Genomic DNA, 21,157 nt, shown 5'->3' with positions numbered 1-21,157 from the left:
TTCTGTCACCAGATAAAACCAGCTCTTGAAGCTACTAAGTTAGGTCCAGCCTCCAATCGCTACCACCAATTAAAATTTTCCCATCCTTAGGACGACGTACCCAGGAAAGTAGGTAGATTCTTTCTGAAAAAATATTATTGCCACTTATATTACTTAGCTGTATATTAGGCTTGCATTTAAAAAGTATCTATAGCTAAAGATACTGTGTATGAAGATCACTAAAAGTTAAAAAATTAGGTCAGAAATCTTCCAAGAACTGTGAAGTTTTTTCCAGTGAATCAAGAGCAATGTGGAGTTTTTCCCAATGCATCACCAACCCCTCCTTCCAATGAATGCTATTGCGAATAATCATGAATATCATTGACCAGCTTACTGTTAAATGATTGAACAGCTCATCATCTACCAGCTTAAACCTCCATGGAAAAAAAGAGACCCACCCGGAGCTGCACATATTCCACAGAATTTCCCACAGTTGTAACTTATTAATTATTAAATGAGTCTAAAATAATTACAAAATACAAAGTAATTACAATTATTAAATGAGCCTAAAATAATAACAACAAGGTTTAATGAACCGGTTCAATATCAAAATTCAATATCTAACCAAAAATACACTGAGGGATGAAAGATGAAATGTTTCTCAAGAGACTTCATAGTATGATCTGTCCTTCTTATCTCCATGAGGATACTTCTCAAGCTCTTTGCTATTCCTTCCCACTCTGTTGCCTCTGGGCTCTGAGAAGGTACATTACTCAAATGACATATGTTGGAATACATCCAAAACTACATGAATATAGCAGATAACCAGACAAGTAAGATAAATAAAAGCCAACTTGTTGAAGTTTAAATGCTGACATTATTCTGCTCATTCATCATCATACTAGCTCTCAGGTTTTCTGCTCAGGATATTGTTGTTTGATTTATTTATTTTTTTAAACTGGGAGACATTCCAGAAATAGACATTTCGATGACCTCACTTTTTTTTTTTTTTAAGTAATAAATCTTAAGGGACTAATGTCTGGCTAAATTAAATTAGATGGGAGGAAACAACATAACGTAATGCTTACTCTTTAAGGCAAATCTACTAATTTAAATAGTTATGCGCAATCCACCACCATCTTGCAAAAAGTGCAAATGAATCATGGAAGCACCAATATTTCTATTTTTCAGTGGAAAAGGGAAGGCATCAGGAAAATTTGGAGAATCTTCCCATAGAAGATATTTTCTAAGCATTTTTCTAGAAATCACCAAATCCTACAGAAAGTTTTTACGGTCACCAATAATAAATTCTGCCTAAAGCCTCAGCCACGTGGTTATCACTCATCTCCTGGACTGAGTCTCATCCAGCTACATCATAACTACATTCCAATTTCTCCCACACATTGACATAACTTGGAACCTGCACTGGTCGGGGGAAAGGAAAAGTAGTGCAGAACTGGTCAGTCCAAAAAATGATGACATTAACATCAATGTGGCTTCACGCAAACCAGTTTAGAGGCTACTGTTTGTAAGTGTACTGTGTTACTTTTACTTTACAGTTACTCATACTGTAAGTGTATGCATAATTCATACTAGCAAGTCATTCTTTTACTAGTTTTTTTCTTTTCTTGTACACAACTGTTTTTAAGAGAACAAAATCCATTTAGAGAAGCATAAAACATAATACTGTGTATTGTCTATGTGCAGTACTCGTTCCGCACCAACTCTAGACGCAAGCCAAAATATCAAGCACTAACATGGCAGAAAAAAAGGGAACATTTGAATCTAAACAACCACCTCCTTTCATTTCCACATCTTCATGAAGTTATAAAACCATTAGCCATACGGAAATATAAACAACAATAAGATGCCTACCCCATTAGGAATAACTGGATCATTTTTAGTCAATATTTACATCAGACTGTTTATAAACATAGAAGGATGAAGACTTCTTAGACGGAAAGGAACTATCCCACTATCTCAGGTAAAAACCTTCCAAACTTGCTACGAACTTTTATGTAGAAGTTATGACTTTTATGCAAAACTTTTCTGCAATGTGTCCTCAGCTTTCTCAATGCATACCGCAAAGAGTTGGAAGTATCACAGTGCTACGAGAATTCACATTACCGCGCAGAATTTTTAACTATATCCCTGCAGATCATATGCAACCAGGAAGGGAAACGGGAAGGAGACCTTAATCCAGAGCAGTTCTTTCACAGTCTTAAGTTTCATGTGAGCTGGCCTAGTTTTCCACATAAATTAAATACTATCAAGTCATAGATTTGCATCACTGAGTTAAATCAGTGCAGACGACTATACAGACCCTCCTGCTTCAAAAGGAATGCCTTTTTTCATTCAACTTCAGGATGTTTCTGTGGAACTTTAATTAACTTGAATTAAAGCATTTTAACTCATTTTAATTAAACTGTATGAGAAATCACTTTTATCAAACTGGTTTTTATTTTAATGGCAAAACTCTATGTAAAAAGATCTTTAAAGAGCCTTAAGGTTTTATGGGAAGGGCCCTTAACGCCTGTCACTAGCCTTCATCCAGTGCCACACACCAAACTGAGTGAGAGGAAATGGTTTTATGGGTATGGATAGACAGTTTCTGCCATATATTCATTTAATTGCAGAGAAGCATCTTTCTTTGTCTTCTTCCGACCAATTATTCCTACTTGAGAGCTGCTTTAGGCTGACGCCAAAACAGCCTGCAAGAGCCAGTTTGGCTCTTCCAGGTACGTGGATGTGTATTTAATCTGTTACAAACTGTCTAATTTATACTTATAAAGCACCTACCACTCTTTTGCATTACTTATCAAATATTCATTTTCAGATGATATTTTGAAAACATTTCAGCTTTTTCCCCATCTTCGTTTTTTATAGAAAAGTTACTTCTAAAATCTCCCTGAAACAATACTGTCATCAGCCCTGTAGCCATATCTCACATAGAATCAGCTTCAACATCTTTGCAAAATCCTGGTTTAAACACATATAACTTATTTGCAGTGTCTGTAAATATTTTGCTTACCAATATCAGCTTCCCTGTGATTCTTGATATATTCAGCAAGCTCAAAATTTCCCGCTATTATAGCCACCTAAAGGATTGTAAAATAGTTACAATTAATATATTGTCATCACTTATTAAGTAGGAACATATGCATGTTACGTTACTGACAAACATGATACAAATATATTTTCATTTCACACAGCAGAGTAACTGTTTATTACTTCCATTCTGCAACTACTACAGGCAATACATTTCTGAAACAACGCTGAGAAATGGTATCTCAATCTATTTGTAAGCAGCACTGCCAGGCCCCCAGTGCCTCATTTACTAAGAACGCTGTGATCGTGGATGTCTCAGGAGACTGCTGGAAGAGCTGTGGCTTTTCATGTTGTGGCAGTCAAAACCAGCAGTGAACATTAAACACGCCATCCCCAAAGCTCTGGGAGCTATACAGATGTGTGGAGAATGCTACAGGAGGAGGCTCGGAGAGGCACATGGAAGATATTATTTCCTTTTAATTGCTCCTGCCTCGCTACTTACCTGAACAATGAAAACAGGAGCTACAACGCAACGTGCATGGGATAACCAGGGAAGAAGTACCAAGAACTACAAGTAGTCAGGTACCACTAAGGCACCAACAAAGACTAAAAAAGAGAAACTGCTAAAGTTTCTGCATATGTATAGAATTTAAAGTGTTTTAATAAATATAGTTCTAAAATAATAATTATCTTTTTCATTTATTTCCTGGTTGTCGAACACAGATGTGTAACTGTCTGTTCTGAATTCTCACCTAAATGCACTTAAAAAGAGAAATATCTCTACTGGACATGAGGAAAGTGATTTGGTTATGCCATTGCTGTCTCCTCCCTTTTTCTTCTTCTCCTATTTTTGCCCTGAATATTGAGCAATTGCCTTTTCTGGCTCCATTCTGCAGCTTTATATTATGACAGATACTGTTTCCCTAACGGCACTGTGGCTTTCCCGATGCAGGTAAAAGGGTTAAGCTGGGCTCACCTTTCTCACAGAGACTTCTGCGTATACAGGGTGCGGGCCAAAAAAAAAAAAAAAAAATTAAAAAAATCTTATTTTAGGACTCCCCCGGATATAGGGCTACAGTTTGTCACAAGAAATGATTGAAAATTCAGGGAAACATCTGCGCTGATGACCAAGAAAGATTATCTGCTGGTTTGTCCACTAATCTCAGGGGTGAAGAATAATGTAAAGGAAGACTGAAGTGCTGAAATGGTCTTAGGATGTGTATGAAGTACAGTTAATGTGAGTAATATCTTTTAACATATCAAGCATAAGACCTTATGTCTGCACTCACCACAGGAAACTGAATGGACAATTTTATTTCCTATTAACCAAAACAAACTAATAGGGAAATCCTCAAAAAACGAAGACTTTACACACAAGCAACGAGCTACAGACAGAAAATCTTGACTATTATGTATTTAAGAGTTTCCAAATACTCACAGCAGGCTTAAATCATGAGTCATGACCATTACATCCATTTCACCTAAAAATAAAATAATTACACATTTCCTGCACTTTTCATTCAGCATCGCTTATTTACACGATGCCTCCTTCTGCCATTAGCACATCTCACGTAGGGCTCCGAGTGGATTTACCATACATCCTACCGCAACACTGGAAGAAGTCTCATTGAAACGCAGTACTAGGAAGACTATTTGCTACAGGCATGGGTGTGCTGTCTTAGAAAAAAGAACTCACTGCAATACTCCTAAATAAAACTAGATGGGATTGTTGAAAGTCAGATTATCACACTCTCTTCTCCCCTCTACAGTCCTCCTGGTGACTTCACTTAAGGCCTTTCTTTAGACCCGAGACTCCCATTGTATTAGTCCTTATGCTTCAAGCCATTATTCATGAATCCTTTCTGTATGCAGCCCTGGAAATCCTTGTGGAAGGACCCAGATTTAAACAAATGGTTTCAAACACAGTGAAGTAATCTCCAATTTATCTTTTGGTCTTAAGCAACCAATAGTTGGTCTAAAGAGAGACAGACTGATTTAGTTTAGGTTATAAAGTCTACTGGCTAGTAAAGTACAAGGAAGACTTTAAAGAAATTACCACGTTAAGTATAATACCGTATCAGAATAACTTTTTTAGATTACCAAGCAAAGTTTAAAACAAACAACTGAGCATACCATTTATCATGTTTACACCCTGAATCCAGATTTTCCCCCAATTATTTTTTTTAATGCTTTTCAGGTTCTGTCTTTTTTTCCTTGGCAAATTGTTTCTTGTTTCATTAAAAATTTCTATCCAACGTAAAGGCTAAAGACAGTAATTATGTTTTCTTTTCCTTTCAAGTGTATCTATTTCATGGCAGAAATTCTATTCCACATTTGTATAGCACCTAGCAGTTATACTCAATATGTATATACTTGTGTTTTAAAATAATCCTCAGCAGGCGGCCATGAGCATGGCATGTGCAGTATAATCATTCTTTTCCTGTAAATAATTAACCCGCATATAATATCACCACACTTACGAGTGAAAATCATGTAATTATTTTCTCATTACAATATTAACGGTAAGGAAATGCTTTGCTTTGGGCACTTCTCAGTTGTGTTACATCAAACGTTGATGGATTCTTGGGAGCAAAATGCATTACTATAAAGCAATAACACTGGTTCAACTTAATACCACTTCTGCTTTTAGACCACACTTGAAAAAATAGTGTTTCTTTTCAGATATGTCATAAGACTTCTGCATGCCATAATATCTGCAAAGATCGGGGAGGTCAGAGACAGAGGTAGATTGGTGCACTGCCACCTCATCACCAACAGAGGCAATTAGCTATCTGAAAATTACTATTTTAACCACTAGTAAGATAACCTTTATTCCAGGAACCACTCCTGAAAGAAACTGCTTCTCAGCATGGATAACGTATCAGAATCTGGCCCCCAGCCTCCTCTGTACAGCCTCTAACGTGTAACTCAGGATTCTCCCTGGCAAACGGCTCTATGAAAGGAACACCAGAGCTGTACAAATGCTAGCTCTTTAACTTCACATTCTGCAACCTGGCTTGGTTCAGGTTCATAAATTTGTGTGTAGATCAGGGCTTTTCTCAACATTATAAGCAAGCAATAATGTCTCTCTTCAACACTACCCCTAATTAGCACGTGAAATTCAAACAGGGAATTCACCAGTGACAGGCAGCTTGCTAGACAGCAGCCATGTTACTCAAATGAAAGAATTTTTAATACAGAGTAGATTTTAAAATTCAAGTGTAAACATGCTGTTCAAGTGATAAACACATTTTATTACTTGAAAAAAAGATATTGCCAGATAGCTAAGAGACAGCTTGACAGAGAATTGTTCCTGTACTTGCTTCTGAGTCAAGCACTAGATTCAGCAAGCTCAAGGTACCATTTCTCTCAATTTAATTTACTTCAATTCGCCAAAAACAGTATGTAAAATTCTAACAGCAAAAATGAAGGAAAAATATGTTAAGATCTAAAGAAAGCAAGAAAAAGTTAAAAAGTACAAATATTTCCTGGCATAACATCAATGTACCTCACTTGAATTTGATGGGTAAAGAGTGTGGGAGGAAGTGAAGTCAGAGAAAAATTGGAAAGATACAAAATTATACTCATTCAATTTTTACAGTTGCAAACTACAAAGCACAGCAACCACAGCCTCTTTTCCGTCAAAATGTATCTTGAACCAAAGTTACCGTGTGTTCAAATAAAACTATAAGCATGAATACATTAGGACAAGTGAATGGTCTTCACAAGATGCAGGGCTTGAACCAAATAAAGGTGGAGTACATTCTCACCTCGATCAAGATGAAAACTAAATCAGAACCTAACTGAAGTTCTATATTCATACTAAATTTCATTGTACTTTAGAAAAAAAATACTAATGTAGTATCTTTGCAGAAAATACTAGAGTTTGATTCTCTACACACTTCATAGTTTACATGTTTTTGAATAGCCATATTTTGCTTTTCAGGACGTTCTGTAGTCAAGGGCTAGATTTCTAATTGAGAGGTTATGGCAGGAAAGAAGGTTTTGTTTGGGGTTTTTTTTTCCAATCACAAGACATCTCTTCGTGGCAGTGAAAAAGCAGCACAGCCAGCAAAACTACAGTGAAAGTTTTTTCCAGTTCCAGTAGGAACTGGATTCCAGTCATCAAAATGCATCACATGCATATTTACAGACATGATATATTACCATGAAAGGCTGGAGGTAGCACTTTACAACTAGAGGCTATCTACAGACTCGTTATGCTGAAGCTTCAAAAACTGCACCTTTTTAAAACCTGCATATATGGCAGTCTTACTATAATTCAGGTTCTTTCATTCCTGCAGCAAATGTCCTTTCATTTCGTCCTTTTGCCACAGACAAGACACTTATCTTACATCAAAAATCTGCATGTCCTTAGTCACATCATTCTGTAAACCTGATAAAATCTGCTCATGCACCTTCTAAAAAAAAAAAAATCACTCATCTACAATTTCCACTAAAACCTGCATTTTTTTTTGCCCTGTTTTTAAAGGGCGTATTTACTTTGCATCAGCTCCAGAATCAGAAAGACTGCACCTCCGGTGTCACAGCACGGTGTCAAACAAAGTCCAGCTGAAAAGCATGACTAAGTAGTTCAAGCACAGTGCTTTCAGACCCAAACCAGGATCTTTATCTGCTGCACTGACATTTGGTTGGGATCTCTGCCATATATTCTACTGCACAATACAGGGAACAGAAACTCTCTTGGGTTGTGGGTTTTTTTATCATCATTAGAGGCAATTTTATATGAATGATAGTAACCAAAGTGAATCATTTATCAGCTCACTCCCGTCCAAGTTTAACTGACCCCACTAAGGGTGTTAACACAGGCACCTAATTATTTTCAAATTACATTTGATAACATACATGACTGGCCTGAACAAGTACATACGCTTACAACAGGGAAGTGAGCAGAAAGTAAAGCTAAGCAGGAAGACGTATCTTAGTAGGAAGTAACTCATACAAAATAAAAAGAAAGTAGGGTAAACCCATGCAGCTAGACTGGCAGTATCACCTCCTATTGCCACGATACTCTGTCTTCATAATGTCATCGTAACAAAAAGTTAATGGGGTCACTGAAACAGGTCACAGCCGAGACCCGCTCAGAGGGCTGTGAAGCACCAAGCCGTGGGGTCAACGACTCACTGGGCAAGGCAGCAGAGCGGAGACGGGAGCTGGGTGTCACTGTCAGGGTACATAATGCAGAGCGTGACCAGAAGCTGTGCGTTTGTACGGATATTTGCTCTGCCTCGGTAGAAGCAAAGCTTGTTACAGTCACCCCATCATCTCACTTACTGTCTCACAGACAGATGTTTCTTTCAAATGGTGCCACTGGTTACAGTGCCTCACTCTTTGCCATGCCAGGCAATGCCAGATGCTCTGCCACCAATTTAGTGAAGAAGGGAAGGAGTTTAATTGACACTTGGCTAGTTGCTATGCATGGTTACTAAGTGACAGCTCAGTGAAGTAGAAACTTGAATGAATGAAGTAGCTGTGACGCAGAGACTGGCGGGGGAGCAGGCAGGAGACGGGGCCACCCCATGATTGCTAGTCCAGCATAGGGCACTGGACGAGGAGTGAAGCCCTCATAACTGGTGAGGCACCTTTAGAAGGGTATTTCTGTCTCCTGGCATAGCATTATTCTCATCCTCTGGTTTTCTGATATTTACAGTCAGAACTGTTCACTCTGGATACAGGCAGTTTTTAAGTTGGCTTTTAGAAGTCAATTCAGAAATTAAACATTTGACGCATCTGGTTAGTTCTGCTTTCCTGAATCTTGTTCCCCAAAGCAACTGAGTTTAAATAATGGCAAATAAGACTACTTCGTGTAAACAGTGAAACCTGACAGATGTCCAGTTACAGATTTCAGTGCGACAGAGTTTCATAATGTTTTCAGACTCTGGACCAGATATAAGTAGCAGCACTGACTCACCACCGTCTCTCTGTTCAGCCTCATAAATGCAGTTCTCAATGTATCAATTACTTACATTCAAGTATTTAGATTTTTTGGATTGTGATTAATGCAGCATTTTGTTCCTTTCAGGAAACTGGAAATTATATACACACTTTACCTGTCACTAACCTTTCACAATTGATTTTTTCCGCTCTTGAAATGTATCACAGGTAGAGGTTATATTAAGTTAGAGCAAGATCTTTGTAGCCTGTTAGCAAATACAATTTTAGATCTTTATAGGTTAGTCCCTGAAAGGCCAAAACTAAATTACATTATCGCTCTTTGGAACAAACTGCTCCACCCAATAAGAAACAATACAAAAAAAGACAGAAATTGAAGTCGTCCCCTCTTAAATCCAGCCAATGAACTTTGGCAAACTGTCTACACGGGAGTGAGGAGAGCATCTCTCAGTTCATTTATGTTTCACTCTCAGTCAAGGCTGCTGCACTTCCTTCTGCACATGCTTAAATTTTAGACCAGGCGAGACATAAAGCTTTAAAATGCTCTGCCTAAATGGAGAGCGGAGGAAGCTGTTTGGGCTGCATAGTTGTAGCCGCAACTCACAATAAGCAGTTCATGATAAAACAGTCAGCGCTCCCCGCCTGCTTCTTCTCCCCCTTCTCTTCTCTTCCAGACAATTTCACTTTCCTGATGAAAGTACATTTCATTATTCTTTCCTTCAGGGCTGATGTTTCACCCTTCCATTGTCTCTGCTACCCAGCAGCGCTCACTAAATGATGGTCTTTCAAGAAGGCTTGAAATGGCAATGAGTTCAGATATCGCACCGTACATGAAAGGAGACAGCTCTATCCCAAGACAAAATGCGACTTGAGTCTCGACTTTGCTCAGTCTCAGCCAAGCAGCGGAAACGCAAATGGACATAGAGGATACTCTGAGGTACATCTACCCTACGTGTTCCCGTCTTCAGGTGGAACTGGAAGGAAGAGGTGATACAACCCTGCGAATGAGACTGTAACCATAAGACTCTCCAGAAATTACCTTCCACTTACATCACAGACTTACAAAATCATAAATTATTTATTGCACCACTGAGGACTACGTTATTTTAACAAATGAAGAAACACCATTCAAGCAGTCACAGCCATTATGCAACAGGATTCACAATCAGCAGAGACTCGTGAGAAATTAACACGAGTGAATTTAGAAGGAATGGTTGGGATCACTTCCTTAATGAAAAGACCATCGGAAAAGCTCTTCCAGATGTCATAACTAGGATGTGTTTTCTTAATATTAAATATATAAGAATTGTTATCATTTTTAAGAAGCAGAAGTTGCCAGACAAAAATCACATCAACAATTCACCCAATAGCTGCGATATCAAGAGGTCATAATCCAACAGCAAGGCAGTCTCTAAACCATTCCGTTATAATCACAACCTTTGGAGACAGGCTCCTCATGGAAATCTAATGGTGCTTACCGTGGGGCAATGAAAAGGCAATGTAGTTCAACTTCAGTGTATTTCTATTGTGTCCTCTCGAAAGAAAAGCTCTCCCTAATAAAACGAAGAGGTAAAGGCTTTTTGGAGTTTAAAGCCACTTTGAAGTTTGTCACAGTGCACCATCAAGTATGCAGCAGTCATCCGCAAGGACATTAGAAAGTTAAATTTAGGTGAAGTGCAAAGACCCTGCTCTCAGGTATGCCTGTGCATGCCCGTGCAAGCACACAGCACCATGAGGTTCCATCCCTGATAAATAGTGACACAAAATCATGCAGCATGCGCTGCAGACTCCGAAAAAAAATCTTAAATCGATATGCATTAGTTGCTCTCATATATGAGCAGCATGTAGATTTTAAAACTCTCTTCAGTGGTACAGATGGAGTTCGGTTTGGAAAAGCAAGAAGCAATCTGCGTTCCAAATTTCTTTTCCATAGGTGTGGGAGAAAAATGTACTGATCAAACACTATTGGTTTCTTAAGCAGTTTCAGAGAGCTTGTGCACGAAGTATGTTTGTTTATTCAATAAATACAAGAACATATGTAGAATTCAGTTTCCTTTGGAAATACATTCTTTTTAATACCTTAACAAAATGTGACAATTTGGCAAGCATTGTTCTGAGCTCAAATCACAACATAGACTTTAGGTATTTTCAATTAGAGAAGACATTAAGCATTCAATAAATACAACAAAATGGGTTTTTTTCTGAACCACTTGGAAAATTCTATACAGTTACATTAACTATATAATCTAAAATAGAAATGCTGAATAATCATGAATTCTGTATTTTACTTTCCAAAATCAAAATCATCCCACATTTTGTAGTTGTATTCATTACAGTTGATTTTTTACTTTGAGGCTGCAACATTGTAAAATAAAACTAGCAGAAGCTTCTTAGTTCACCTCATAAAATAAAAGCAAATGCTTGATTAATATACTATTAATATCATTCTCTTTTTCTAACAGCGCTCCTGAATACATATAATATGGATGACATGAAACACGACCTCAAGAAAATGCATATGTTTACATTATGGAGACACACATTTACATTTACACTCCAAAACTTTATGAAAAAGTAATCAGTTTTGAAGTTGAGATGTAATATGTCTAATTAGAAATATGTCAGAAGCAAATTACTATTTTGAGAAGTTTATAGTTGTGTAATATTTTGTACATAAGATAATAATGTTTTTGTTGAAAATATATCGGAACTGAAAGGTTTTATTTGATAAAATAAAATTAATTGATAAAATTAACTTTATCAATTTGAAGCTTTATTTCAGGTGTAACAGTTTCAAGTTTCAGTAAAACTCACTGAAATAAGATGAATAAGATATACATAGACTAAAGAAAAGCAGTAAAATTTAATATTTCTTTTTTCTTTAAATAATAGTCAGTAAAGATTTACATTAAGTGCAGAAATAACCCCCGTTCTCTACCAGGACAATAAAATGCTGGCAATTTTCCTAAATTACTCCATAGTAATGTTATGAAAGAATATAAGTAAAAAATCGTACTCAGCATTTCATACATGCTTCTTTCCTGGACAGAAAATAACTCTTAACAATTTTAATTATATAATGTAATACAAGCTTAGTATTATGCATTTGGAAAGGAACTAACTTTGTCTATTAATATATCTGATGTCCAGTAGATGGCAAAATATCAGCAACCATCACCTTTAATCTTCTTGAAACTTGCTTAATTTAAACCCCAAAGTATATTTTTTTTTTCCTTTTTCTTCCTAGTTCCACTTTCTATTTCATCGGATAGCAGGATTAGCTTTACCTTTTGGATGTTTTCTGTACGTTATCTGCTTGAAAGACAATTTCATCTTCATCAGGTCTTGATACAACAAAGCACAATAATGTTACTATCCTTTAAATAGTCCTTTGAAGACAGTTTCTTCACCACTGAAATTTTTTTCTCCAAAAGCATGCTGCTGCTACTGTTCCCAAATTTGCCAGCACATGTTAGCATACTGTGTACAAAAATCTCTTAGCAACAATATCTTAGTGTCTAACATTTTCCTTCTTCCAACTATGATTCATGGAGCCATCTGTAGTCAGATATTGACATGCAATATCTTAAAATAGATACCTTACATTTGCTCAACAACTAGTTTTAGCATCTGAAAATATAAATTATGGGAAAGGGCCAATATTTCTTTGAGGCTCTTCATCATTCTCTTGATCATTTTAGCACTGTTTAAACAAAGGCTTGCCACGATCACTTCACCTTAGTATTAAGGTCAAAGTATTCATGCTTTCCAGAGCGCAAGCAGGCAGCTCCGCTGTGCTGGCTGCAGTCCCTTACATAAGCCCTCCAAGCAATCTCAACGGCTTCCCTGGTGAGGACCACCTCACGCCGGTACCCCGGCTATTTTTTAATAGTAATCGAAGACTAGGATTTTAAACTTCAAGTCTTGCTACATGCAGCACCAAGATCTAAGCATTCTTCACACCCTTGGAGCCTAAGCCTCATGGAAAGTACCCTACAATGGGTGGGACAAGGTCAGTGTCTCAGCTGGGCAATGACAAAGAGACTTCTGCAGCAGCGGCTACTGCAGGGAATGCAACAATGTCCCACACTCTGTTCAGGGAGTGGAAAAAAATTACAATCATAGCCTCCCAAGCACTGCTTTTGCCTTCCAAAACTCTTACGAAGTTTTCGCTCAGAAGAGAAACCATCTTGTTTTCAGCTACAGCAAACTGCATGAATTACCTCCTAGTAGCTAAAGACTTTGCGTAAGGCAAGTTATTTGTTGGGATGCAGTGTGCAATTTTGTATAACTTAAAAAAATAGCATGGTACTAAAATCAGGAAATGGTAATTAAAAATAATTATATTTAGAAGAATAGATTATAGAGAAAGATTCGGTAGCATGGCTTTGAAACAATCTTAGGTGTGAGGAACACACTTCCACCCCAGTGAAATCAAACAGAATTTTATCCACTTCAAAGGAACTAGGATTTTACCCTAAATATTTTTGAGCAATTAATATTTTAAAAATAAGCAAATATACAACAATGTGCATCCAAATACACGATATGTATTTAGCTGGGTATCAAAAAAGTACACTCCAAGCCTTGCAGTGCTAACACACTTTCATTGCTAAAACACTGGGTTTGCTTGCAAGAGATTTTACAGCCTCTATGGGTCCTCTGAAATACACTGAGTAGCCATGAAACAGTGCCAGAGCTGACTAGCTTAGTGAATTCAAGTCAAAATTAAGAGAAGGCTATCACACTGAGTGACCTCCTTTTAGTCTCTTTATGTCCTGCAGCACTGTCTTAGCAGGACTCTACACTGGACTGACACCTAAAATGCCTTTAGGCAGCCTTGTTCATTTTCGAGCAACCTTACTATGATTTAAAAAGTAGAACCTGGTTTTTATTTTACACTGTCTTTTCATGAACATACACAACTGCATTCTTAAAACTTAACTACTCTTATTCATGAATAAGCCATGACTGAATACCTTCAGATTAAACTAAGCCTGCATGGACACCTAAGTCCTTTCCTCACAACATGCGAGCAAATCACTTCTAAATCATCTCACTCTCTCGGCTTTGAAATGCAAACTTAACTCCTATGACAAAAGGATCCGTTGTTATGCAAGAACCAGCTTGCCAGAAAGTGTTGAACTGAATACACCGGCAACTCGATTAAAGTTACCACGAAACATGTCAGAAAGCAAAAAAGGCACATGCAGGCAAATTCATCCCAGGCACAGCTTTGCTGCTTCATGGCATTCTTTTATTTCCTCCCGTTTCTTTAGATGAGAAATAACTAAGATTTTTAGGTTACCCTACTTTGTCTAGATTGTATTAAGCCTCCTCCATGGTCACTGCATGTACTGGGAAATTTAATGTTTATATCTATTTTAAAAGTAGAGAAAAAAAAATTACATCTTTCTGCTTCTCTGCTAAAATGCCACCTAGCAAGTCATTCTCAAGTAAGATGCGTTTTTCTACACTTATGTTTTAATAATTAATATGGAAAAGAAAAAGCAAACAGTGTGATACACACACAGTTACAATTACAGACTCATTCCATGGGAAAATCCAGCTCAAGCTGGAAAGAGCCATCAAAAGCCAGTTATTACATAATCCTTATTACTGCTACATGGGCGAGCAGCGATTTCAAAGGAGTATTTACTAAACGCAGATAAAGCCAGGTTGCAGCATCAGATGAATCAGATAAGACACAGCCAGTAATAAAATTGACTTAATTTTCTTCCTCCCCTCCAATAATATGTTAAATCAAAAAGCCATGAAATGCAATCTTCTTCAGCTGAACTCTTTTAGAAAAAGATTGAGAAAGTGTGCTCTTTGCTAGATTTTGCTTTCCTTGAAATTACAGTACATGTCAGGTTACACAGAAAATTCAGCTCAAGTGTGTAGATCTGTGCTGCTGTAGGGTAAAAACTTTCCCCTCTGAAGGCAGTCCTACCTCATGGAAAAGCCAAAGTGTGCTATATTAGCAGCTTCTTCCCCAAACACTTTCAGAAAAATGTCTTCCTACTCACAGTAGGCAGTAGATACTGCCCACTATTTCACAGTAAAAACTGTTTATGGGATTCAATTCTGCAAACACTTAATAATACAGTGTTGCTTAAACTGCTAATCCCAAATGGCTGAAAATGCTTTTTGAAAGCCCTCAGGATAAAATGCATCGGGTTAATAAAATACCATGATTATTTTACCTAATACATTTGGTGGATTCATTCCAAATTCTGTGGGTTAACTATAATAAAACCTTTGGAAACAGCAGTCCAGTAAAAGTCAATGCCAATAACATACTCTGACGAAGACGGACACGGGACGGCAGCGTATGCCAACTGCTCGTCACGAATGTTCTCTCCAAATGGCAATGCAAGAAGATGCTAAGTCTGTCCTACAGGCATAGATCCTCCATTTTTACAGGCAACAAGAACTCACTCGGATATTGCCAGAAATTAAGACTGAACAGCCTGCATAGTCATGCAAAAGCAAGAGACCATGCTACCATATCACCCGACCATTATAACTATGATCATTAATCCGTACTTGCAGGCCTGAAGTGCCCATGAGTCCCACTCACAGGTTGTGCTCAGCACATGGACACAAAATAAAAATATCATTGTTGCCCAGAAATGCAAGTGTAAGTTCATAGAATCATAGAATGGTTTGGGTTGGAAGGGATCTTTAGAGGTCATCTAGTCCAACCTCCCTACAATGAGGAGGGACATCTTCAACCAGATCAGGTTGCCCAGAGCCCCGTCCAACCTGGCCTTGGATGTTTCCAGGGATGGGGCATCTACCACCTCTCCGGGCAACCTGTGCCAGTATTTCACCACCCTCATTGTAAAAAAATTTCTTCCTTCTATCTAGTCCGCGGGTGCGACAATCCGTTTGGATACAAGCAGACAGAGGAACACAGGAGAACAGCAGGACACCGTTGGCATCCTGGGCATCATGGCAGAAGCAGCCTCAGCACAAAAGGTGGATTTCAGTTTCTCTGATATTTCTGGTTCATTAGTATTGACTAATTCTATCAGTGTCACTAAAGCTATTACACACACATAATAGCGGCATACAAAATGTAATAAGGTATTACATTTTACAGCGAAACTGAATGGTATGAATATCTCAAAATAACACAGTTTAACAATAAGAAAAATATAAATGTAGCAGACTACCGCAAGTATGCTTATCTATGGTTTGTGAAACAAATTTCTCATAAGGTTTAACCTTCTTATACCACACTTACAGGTACAGGAATCAAGAATTCATAAAAGAACAACATCTCTCATCTCTCCCGCAGTTAAATCTGGAGCAGAGTCTGATATAATATACTTCTCTGCAAGAACACTGAGAAAAAAAATACTGGATATCTGTCACTCTCTAGATGTTTATACAGTGCCTATCATTTCCATTTCAATACATGTAAAACCCTGGCAACAATGCAATACAAATAAATGGACATTTTATATTAATCTTGTTCAAAGAGCTCCCGTCTTAGGACTAATGGGGTTTTTTGGTGTCTTAGAGACACAACATTTATTCACCCCAAATTTGCTCTAAACCAATAAAAATACAAAAATGTCTTCTGATAGACACAACAACAAAATAAAGTATTTCCAATGACAAGATTTACTGGGCTCTTTATAGCTACAGAAAAAAACATGCACAGTTGTCACAGCTGACCTTTTTACAAGGATAAGACACGCTATGTGTGACTGCTGTTATGATCAGGCTATTTAAGAACTTACCCTTGCTGCCGTCTCTTCTAGGATATTGTATAAATAAAATCACAGAAGCAATATTCAATCTTGCTATCGAAATCCTATAATTAAATTAAGATTATACAAATCTCCATTGCCTCTTGCAACTTCACCCATGACAACTAATCGCGTCTGAATCATACACGAGCCTTTCTTTGAGGCAAGAACTGGTAGTGATCCTTACAATTTAGTTTGCTTAATTTGTTCCCTTTTACAACCTAGTTTCAGTTGCTTTTGAGCTTTTGGAAGTTTATCCATTTGGTGGAAAAACAGACTGGCTCCTAGGTACCTCAGAGACACTCTGTTTTCCCAGGGAAATTCTGCTGCATGTGAGAACACCTGAGACATTCCAGCTGGACACCTCTGTCTGAGCGGGGAGAGAAAGCACAAAGGGGAAGAAAAAAGGGTCTCGGATCATTTCCAGGGAGCACAATACAAAAGATGGTGCCATGGACCCTCCTCCATAAGTTTACAGTCACATAACAACTGTGCAGCAACAACTGCTTTTTTTAAAAAAAGACACATTCTGCAGTAAGTATTTTTAGCATCTCCAAGTATGACAATATTTTGCCTTTCTCAATAAAAGAGAATCATATCATTTCATTTCTTTATGTTTTACTGTATTACTTCCATTTGTCTGCTTTTCTGAAAAATGACGGGGGTTAAGACAAAGGTTAGGAGTGATCAGCCAGCACTATGCAAACCTTCACTGGGTCAAGGTGAATGGATTTTAATCCCATTCTGTAGCCATATGTGTTTTTCTGCTCCTGTATATCTTACTATATCCAGCCCTTACCAAGCTAAGCGAGAGTAGTAGTGAAAGCCCCTTAGGTTGAGGTCCGCCTTTTCAAAAGTAGCTGCAATATCTTCAGAAGTAGTTGAGGCAGAAGCATCTTTGCTGTCTCATGTTTTCAGCACAAGTATTACGTTCTGCTTTGTTATCTTTTTGTCACCAGCTGTATAAAGAACCAAATATTGACCTTTGGCAATTGTACTTCGTGTGTCAGTAAGGAGAAGCATCTGCCTAACAGTTTCTCAATACTTCAAAATTGACAATAGCAGGAAATCTGCTGACACTTGAGGTCACCTCTAACTTGCCATCAAGCACTTTCCTGTTGGAAGTGTTACTTGGAACAATATCTTGTATCCCTACTATTCTCAGGAATATTTTCATTTGCCAACATTTCCCCTAATACCCTAACGGATACCATATCAGCACCACAAAGGCATAAATATGCCCCAGGTGATGTGTAAAATTCCCCTAAAGCCTCTTTCTCAAATGAGAAAATGTGTTCCTCGGTATAAATCACTTCAGGGTAAGTGATGAGAAAACATATTATAACTAATCATTGTTCGCATCTGGATATATCACCATGAGACCCCTCCTTTTTTTCTTTTTTTTTTTAATTTTAATCATGTCTTTTTAAGAAATTGTGTTGAGTATGCCTACATATATACATACTCACACACTTTTTTATTTTTAAAGGAAAAATCCATAGTTTTTTCTGGTATGGTCACTTGTGTAGATTTAAAAATGCTAAATGCAACTCTTACTAATACCTCTATGTCTGAGTCTTAAAAAGCCATTCTGCAGAATTTTTTATTATACTTATTCTAGTACTTTTGAGGTTTTTACACGATTAAAACCTTAAATCTTTTCCTATCAATATCTAAATATGACAAATAACTAGTAAGTGCAAATTAGACTGTGCGCTCTTCCATGACAGATCATCCTTTACCTATTATTTCTGTACTGCAAAACACAATGTAACTGATCAACACAAGCAGGGACCTAACATAAAAAAAAAACAACCAAAGCAAGTATGAATAAATTCCATTATTTGACTGAAATCAGGAGAAAAGCTGGAAAAAGCTGGAAGTCTGACTAAAGGCAGAATGCATCATGAGAAGAAAGCTATATTTTTCGCCAATAATACACAATATTCAATGATGCATTCTTCACACAGGTGCTTCAGGAAAGGAATTAGGATGAAAATAAATACTTGGCAAAAACAAAGTCCTTGTGTAATTCAGATGCTCCATTAACACAACGGTTACATATTTTAACATCAAGAGAGAAAACATTACTTTATATTTGTAAAGATGCCTTTTTGAGTCACCGGACAGAGATTTTCAGTTTTAAAATTAGCTTTCTCAGAGTTTCACCCTTTCAAAAATAAGTCAGAGACAAAAAATACCTGAGAATAACTTCTTGTCCTTTGCCTGTAAATTTAATCAAAAAGATGGAAATTAAAAATTATAATAACCTAAATCAAAATTGGGTTTTGGGGAGCCATTCTAGTGATATGCTGGATAATAAATGAGATTAATTTTTTACAGACCACTAGCAGGGCTGGGAGCATTGCATGCACGTCCACCTTGTGACAGCCCCCTCCCCTCCCTGGCCTCCCAGCTCCGTCTCCCCAGTTCGAGGCTTCCTCCCCAGCATCACTACCCAAGCACGACTCCCTTTTTATACAGTCAGTCCCAATTTCCCCTCTAATCCAATTTCCTTTCTCTTCTGTCCTTGATGATTAAAAATCTCCCCAAGACCCCTATCAATCTTGGTCTTGCTCCATTCACTCTCCTCTTTCAGGCTTGGGCTCCGGCTCCCAGCCGATCTTGTACTTTCTCACCCATCTCCAAGCTCAATGTTTACTCACCCACGCCCAGTTGTGCCAGTCTCTATTCCCCCCAGCCAGCTTAGCTTCCAAATATGCAGTCTGGTTTTGGAGCCCCTATATTTGAGTCAGACTGCAAACTGGTTTACACTGCCACATTATTAACACGGAGATCATCGACAGCATGCAGGGAAATGAAAGAAAACAAAACAAAACAACAGAACACAACAGGGGAGATGGGACAAGGAGAGGTGGGTCAACAGAGTTTTTTAGTATGAGCAAAACAACATGTTTTCCCTCACCCATACGCCGAAATAGCTGAATCATTTTGTTTTTCCGAACAATGCCGCCTGAGATACCAGGCATGGAAAATTTCATTTCAAATGATTCAAATCTGGCAAAAAAATGAGCAATTGAAAATAGACGTACAGCCAACACCCTGAAAGGAACAATTCTACCTGCAGTGGACCTGGAAGATTGCTGCTCCTCTTGCCATCTATGTTAACATAAGCGCATTAATAACCCATGCTGATTTGGGACAGCAATGATCAATAATAAGGTACATCTGAGAGATGAATCATTCTCAAGTTCAACTCTGCCATTAAAAGGTGTCACTAAATGCCATCTCAGAATAGTTCTTCTGTATATTTGAACACATATGCTTTAAAAACACTAATTATTAGCGCTATTAGCGCTAAGCTTGAAAGTGCTTTATAGCCCGTATGAAAACATATGAATTATATTGAATTCATATAGAGCTTCTGCTCAGTAAAAGAAAAAGGAAAAACATGATAAACAAGGTGTATGTTCATTTTAACAGCTTGTAAACACTGCAAAACTCTGACATTTCTGAGTTACTGGATTAATATTTGCCAGACAGGTAAGAAATTATTTTACATTAATCTAGGAGCATATAAAATGTGTGGAAAACCAAGTAGCTATGGACATTGATAGCATATCATGGCTTTTCTGAAAGGATATTTTGGGAGGTTTTACTAATAAAATAGAAACTGTAACAGCAAAAAAACCCTAAAACCACTGGAAACTTTAAAGCTAACCTATAGCTGGAACAGAAGTTACAGTTCAGCATTTCAGAAGCCAGTTTATGAGAGCTGTAACTCGAGGTACTGTATGTTGGTGGCAAACATCATGTTTCGACAAGCTCTGTCAGAAGGTAGGAATGGTTGTGGAGGCATCAGCAGTACTTACAGCAGGCATGGCTGAGGGCACGTCCAAGTTCAGTGCTACGAATGAAAGCACAGACCTGCTCCGATTTGAGTTACTTCGAAAGAAAAATGGCCAAGCACAAGGTATATAACAGTGTATTATTAGCTAGCACTTGCAGCTCTGTAATGCCGATGGTTTTTTTCCATCTGTTAGCACAGAATAATTAGCATGTAAGGTCTTTAGATTACCCAGCCAAGATGCGATGGATAAGTGATTAATAAATAGAACTGGCAATATAGTATAATGATGCGGCACAGGTTTCATCTTACCTCTAATTGCTAGTCAGTTTTTATACTGAAATACACAGTACACAAAAAATTCTCACACTGAGACCGAGGACGGTGATGCAGGAATTGCCCTAATCTACTTGGAACATACACCGGGAGGACAGAGGGAGGAGATTCACCCTACCTCCATACAAGTGTTAATACTTATTAGAGGTGGGAGATCCCACAAAAACCATACAGAGAAATTTCTGCTGACTCATATTCTGTTATCGCAGAGTACATCCTACCAGCAGCACAATCTATTACGGTTGACAGTCACAGACAGACTTTCGGCTATAGGTGACATCAACCGTACTCAACACTGATTACTAACTTA

The 21,157-nt window shown here is 37.8% G+C and overlaps 1 protein-coding gene across 1 annotated transcript in view; it reads right to left on the bottom strand.

Moving 5' to 3' along the window:
- Positions 1 to 21,157, bottom strand: part of SHANK2 (SH3 and multiple ankyrin repeat domains 2) — a 319,025-nt gene that overhangs the window by 274,214 nt on the left and 23,654 nt on the right. Inside the window, exon 9 of the mRNA XM_050897450.1 lies at positions 3,011 to 3,077. Coding sequence (XP_050753407.1) covers positions 3,011 to 3,077 — 67 coding nt within the window. The remainder of the gene's footprint in view (positions 1 to 3,010; positions 3,078 to 21,157) is intronic.

Source organism: Gymnogyps californianus, chromosome 5 (assembly GCF_018139145.2).
Source record: "Gymnogyps californianus isolate 813 chromosome 5, ASM1813914v2, whole genome shotgun sequence".
NCBI classification, from domain to species: domain Eukaryota; kingdom Metazoa; phylum Chordata; class Aves; order Accipitriformes; family Cathartidae; genus Gymnogyps; species Gymnogyps californianus.
This window is presented reverse-complemented; position numbering and strand designations above follow the sequence as displayed.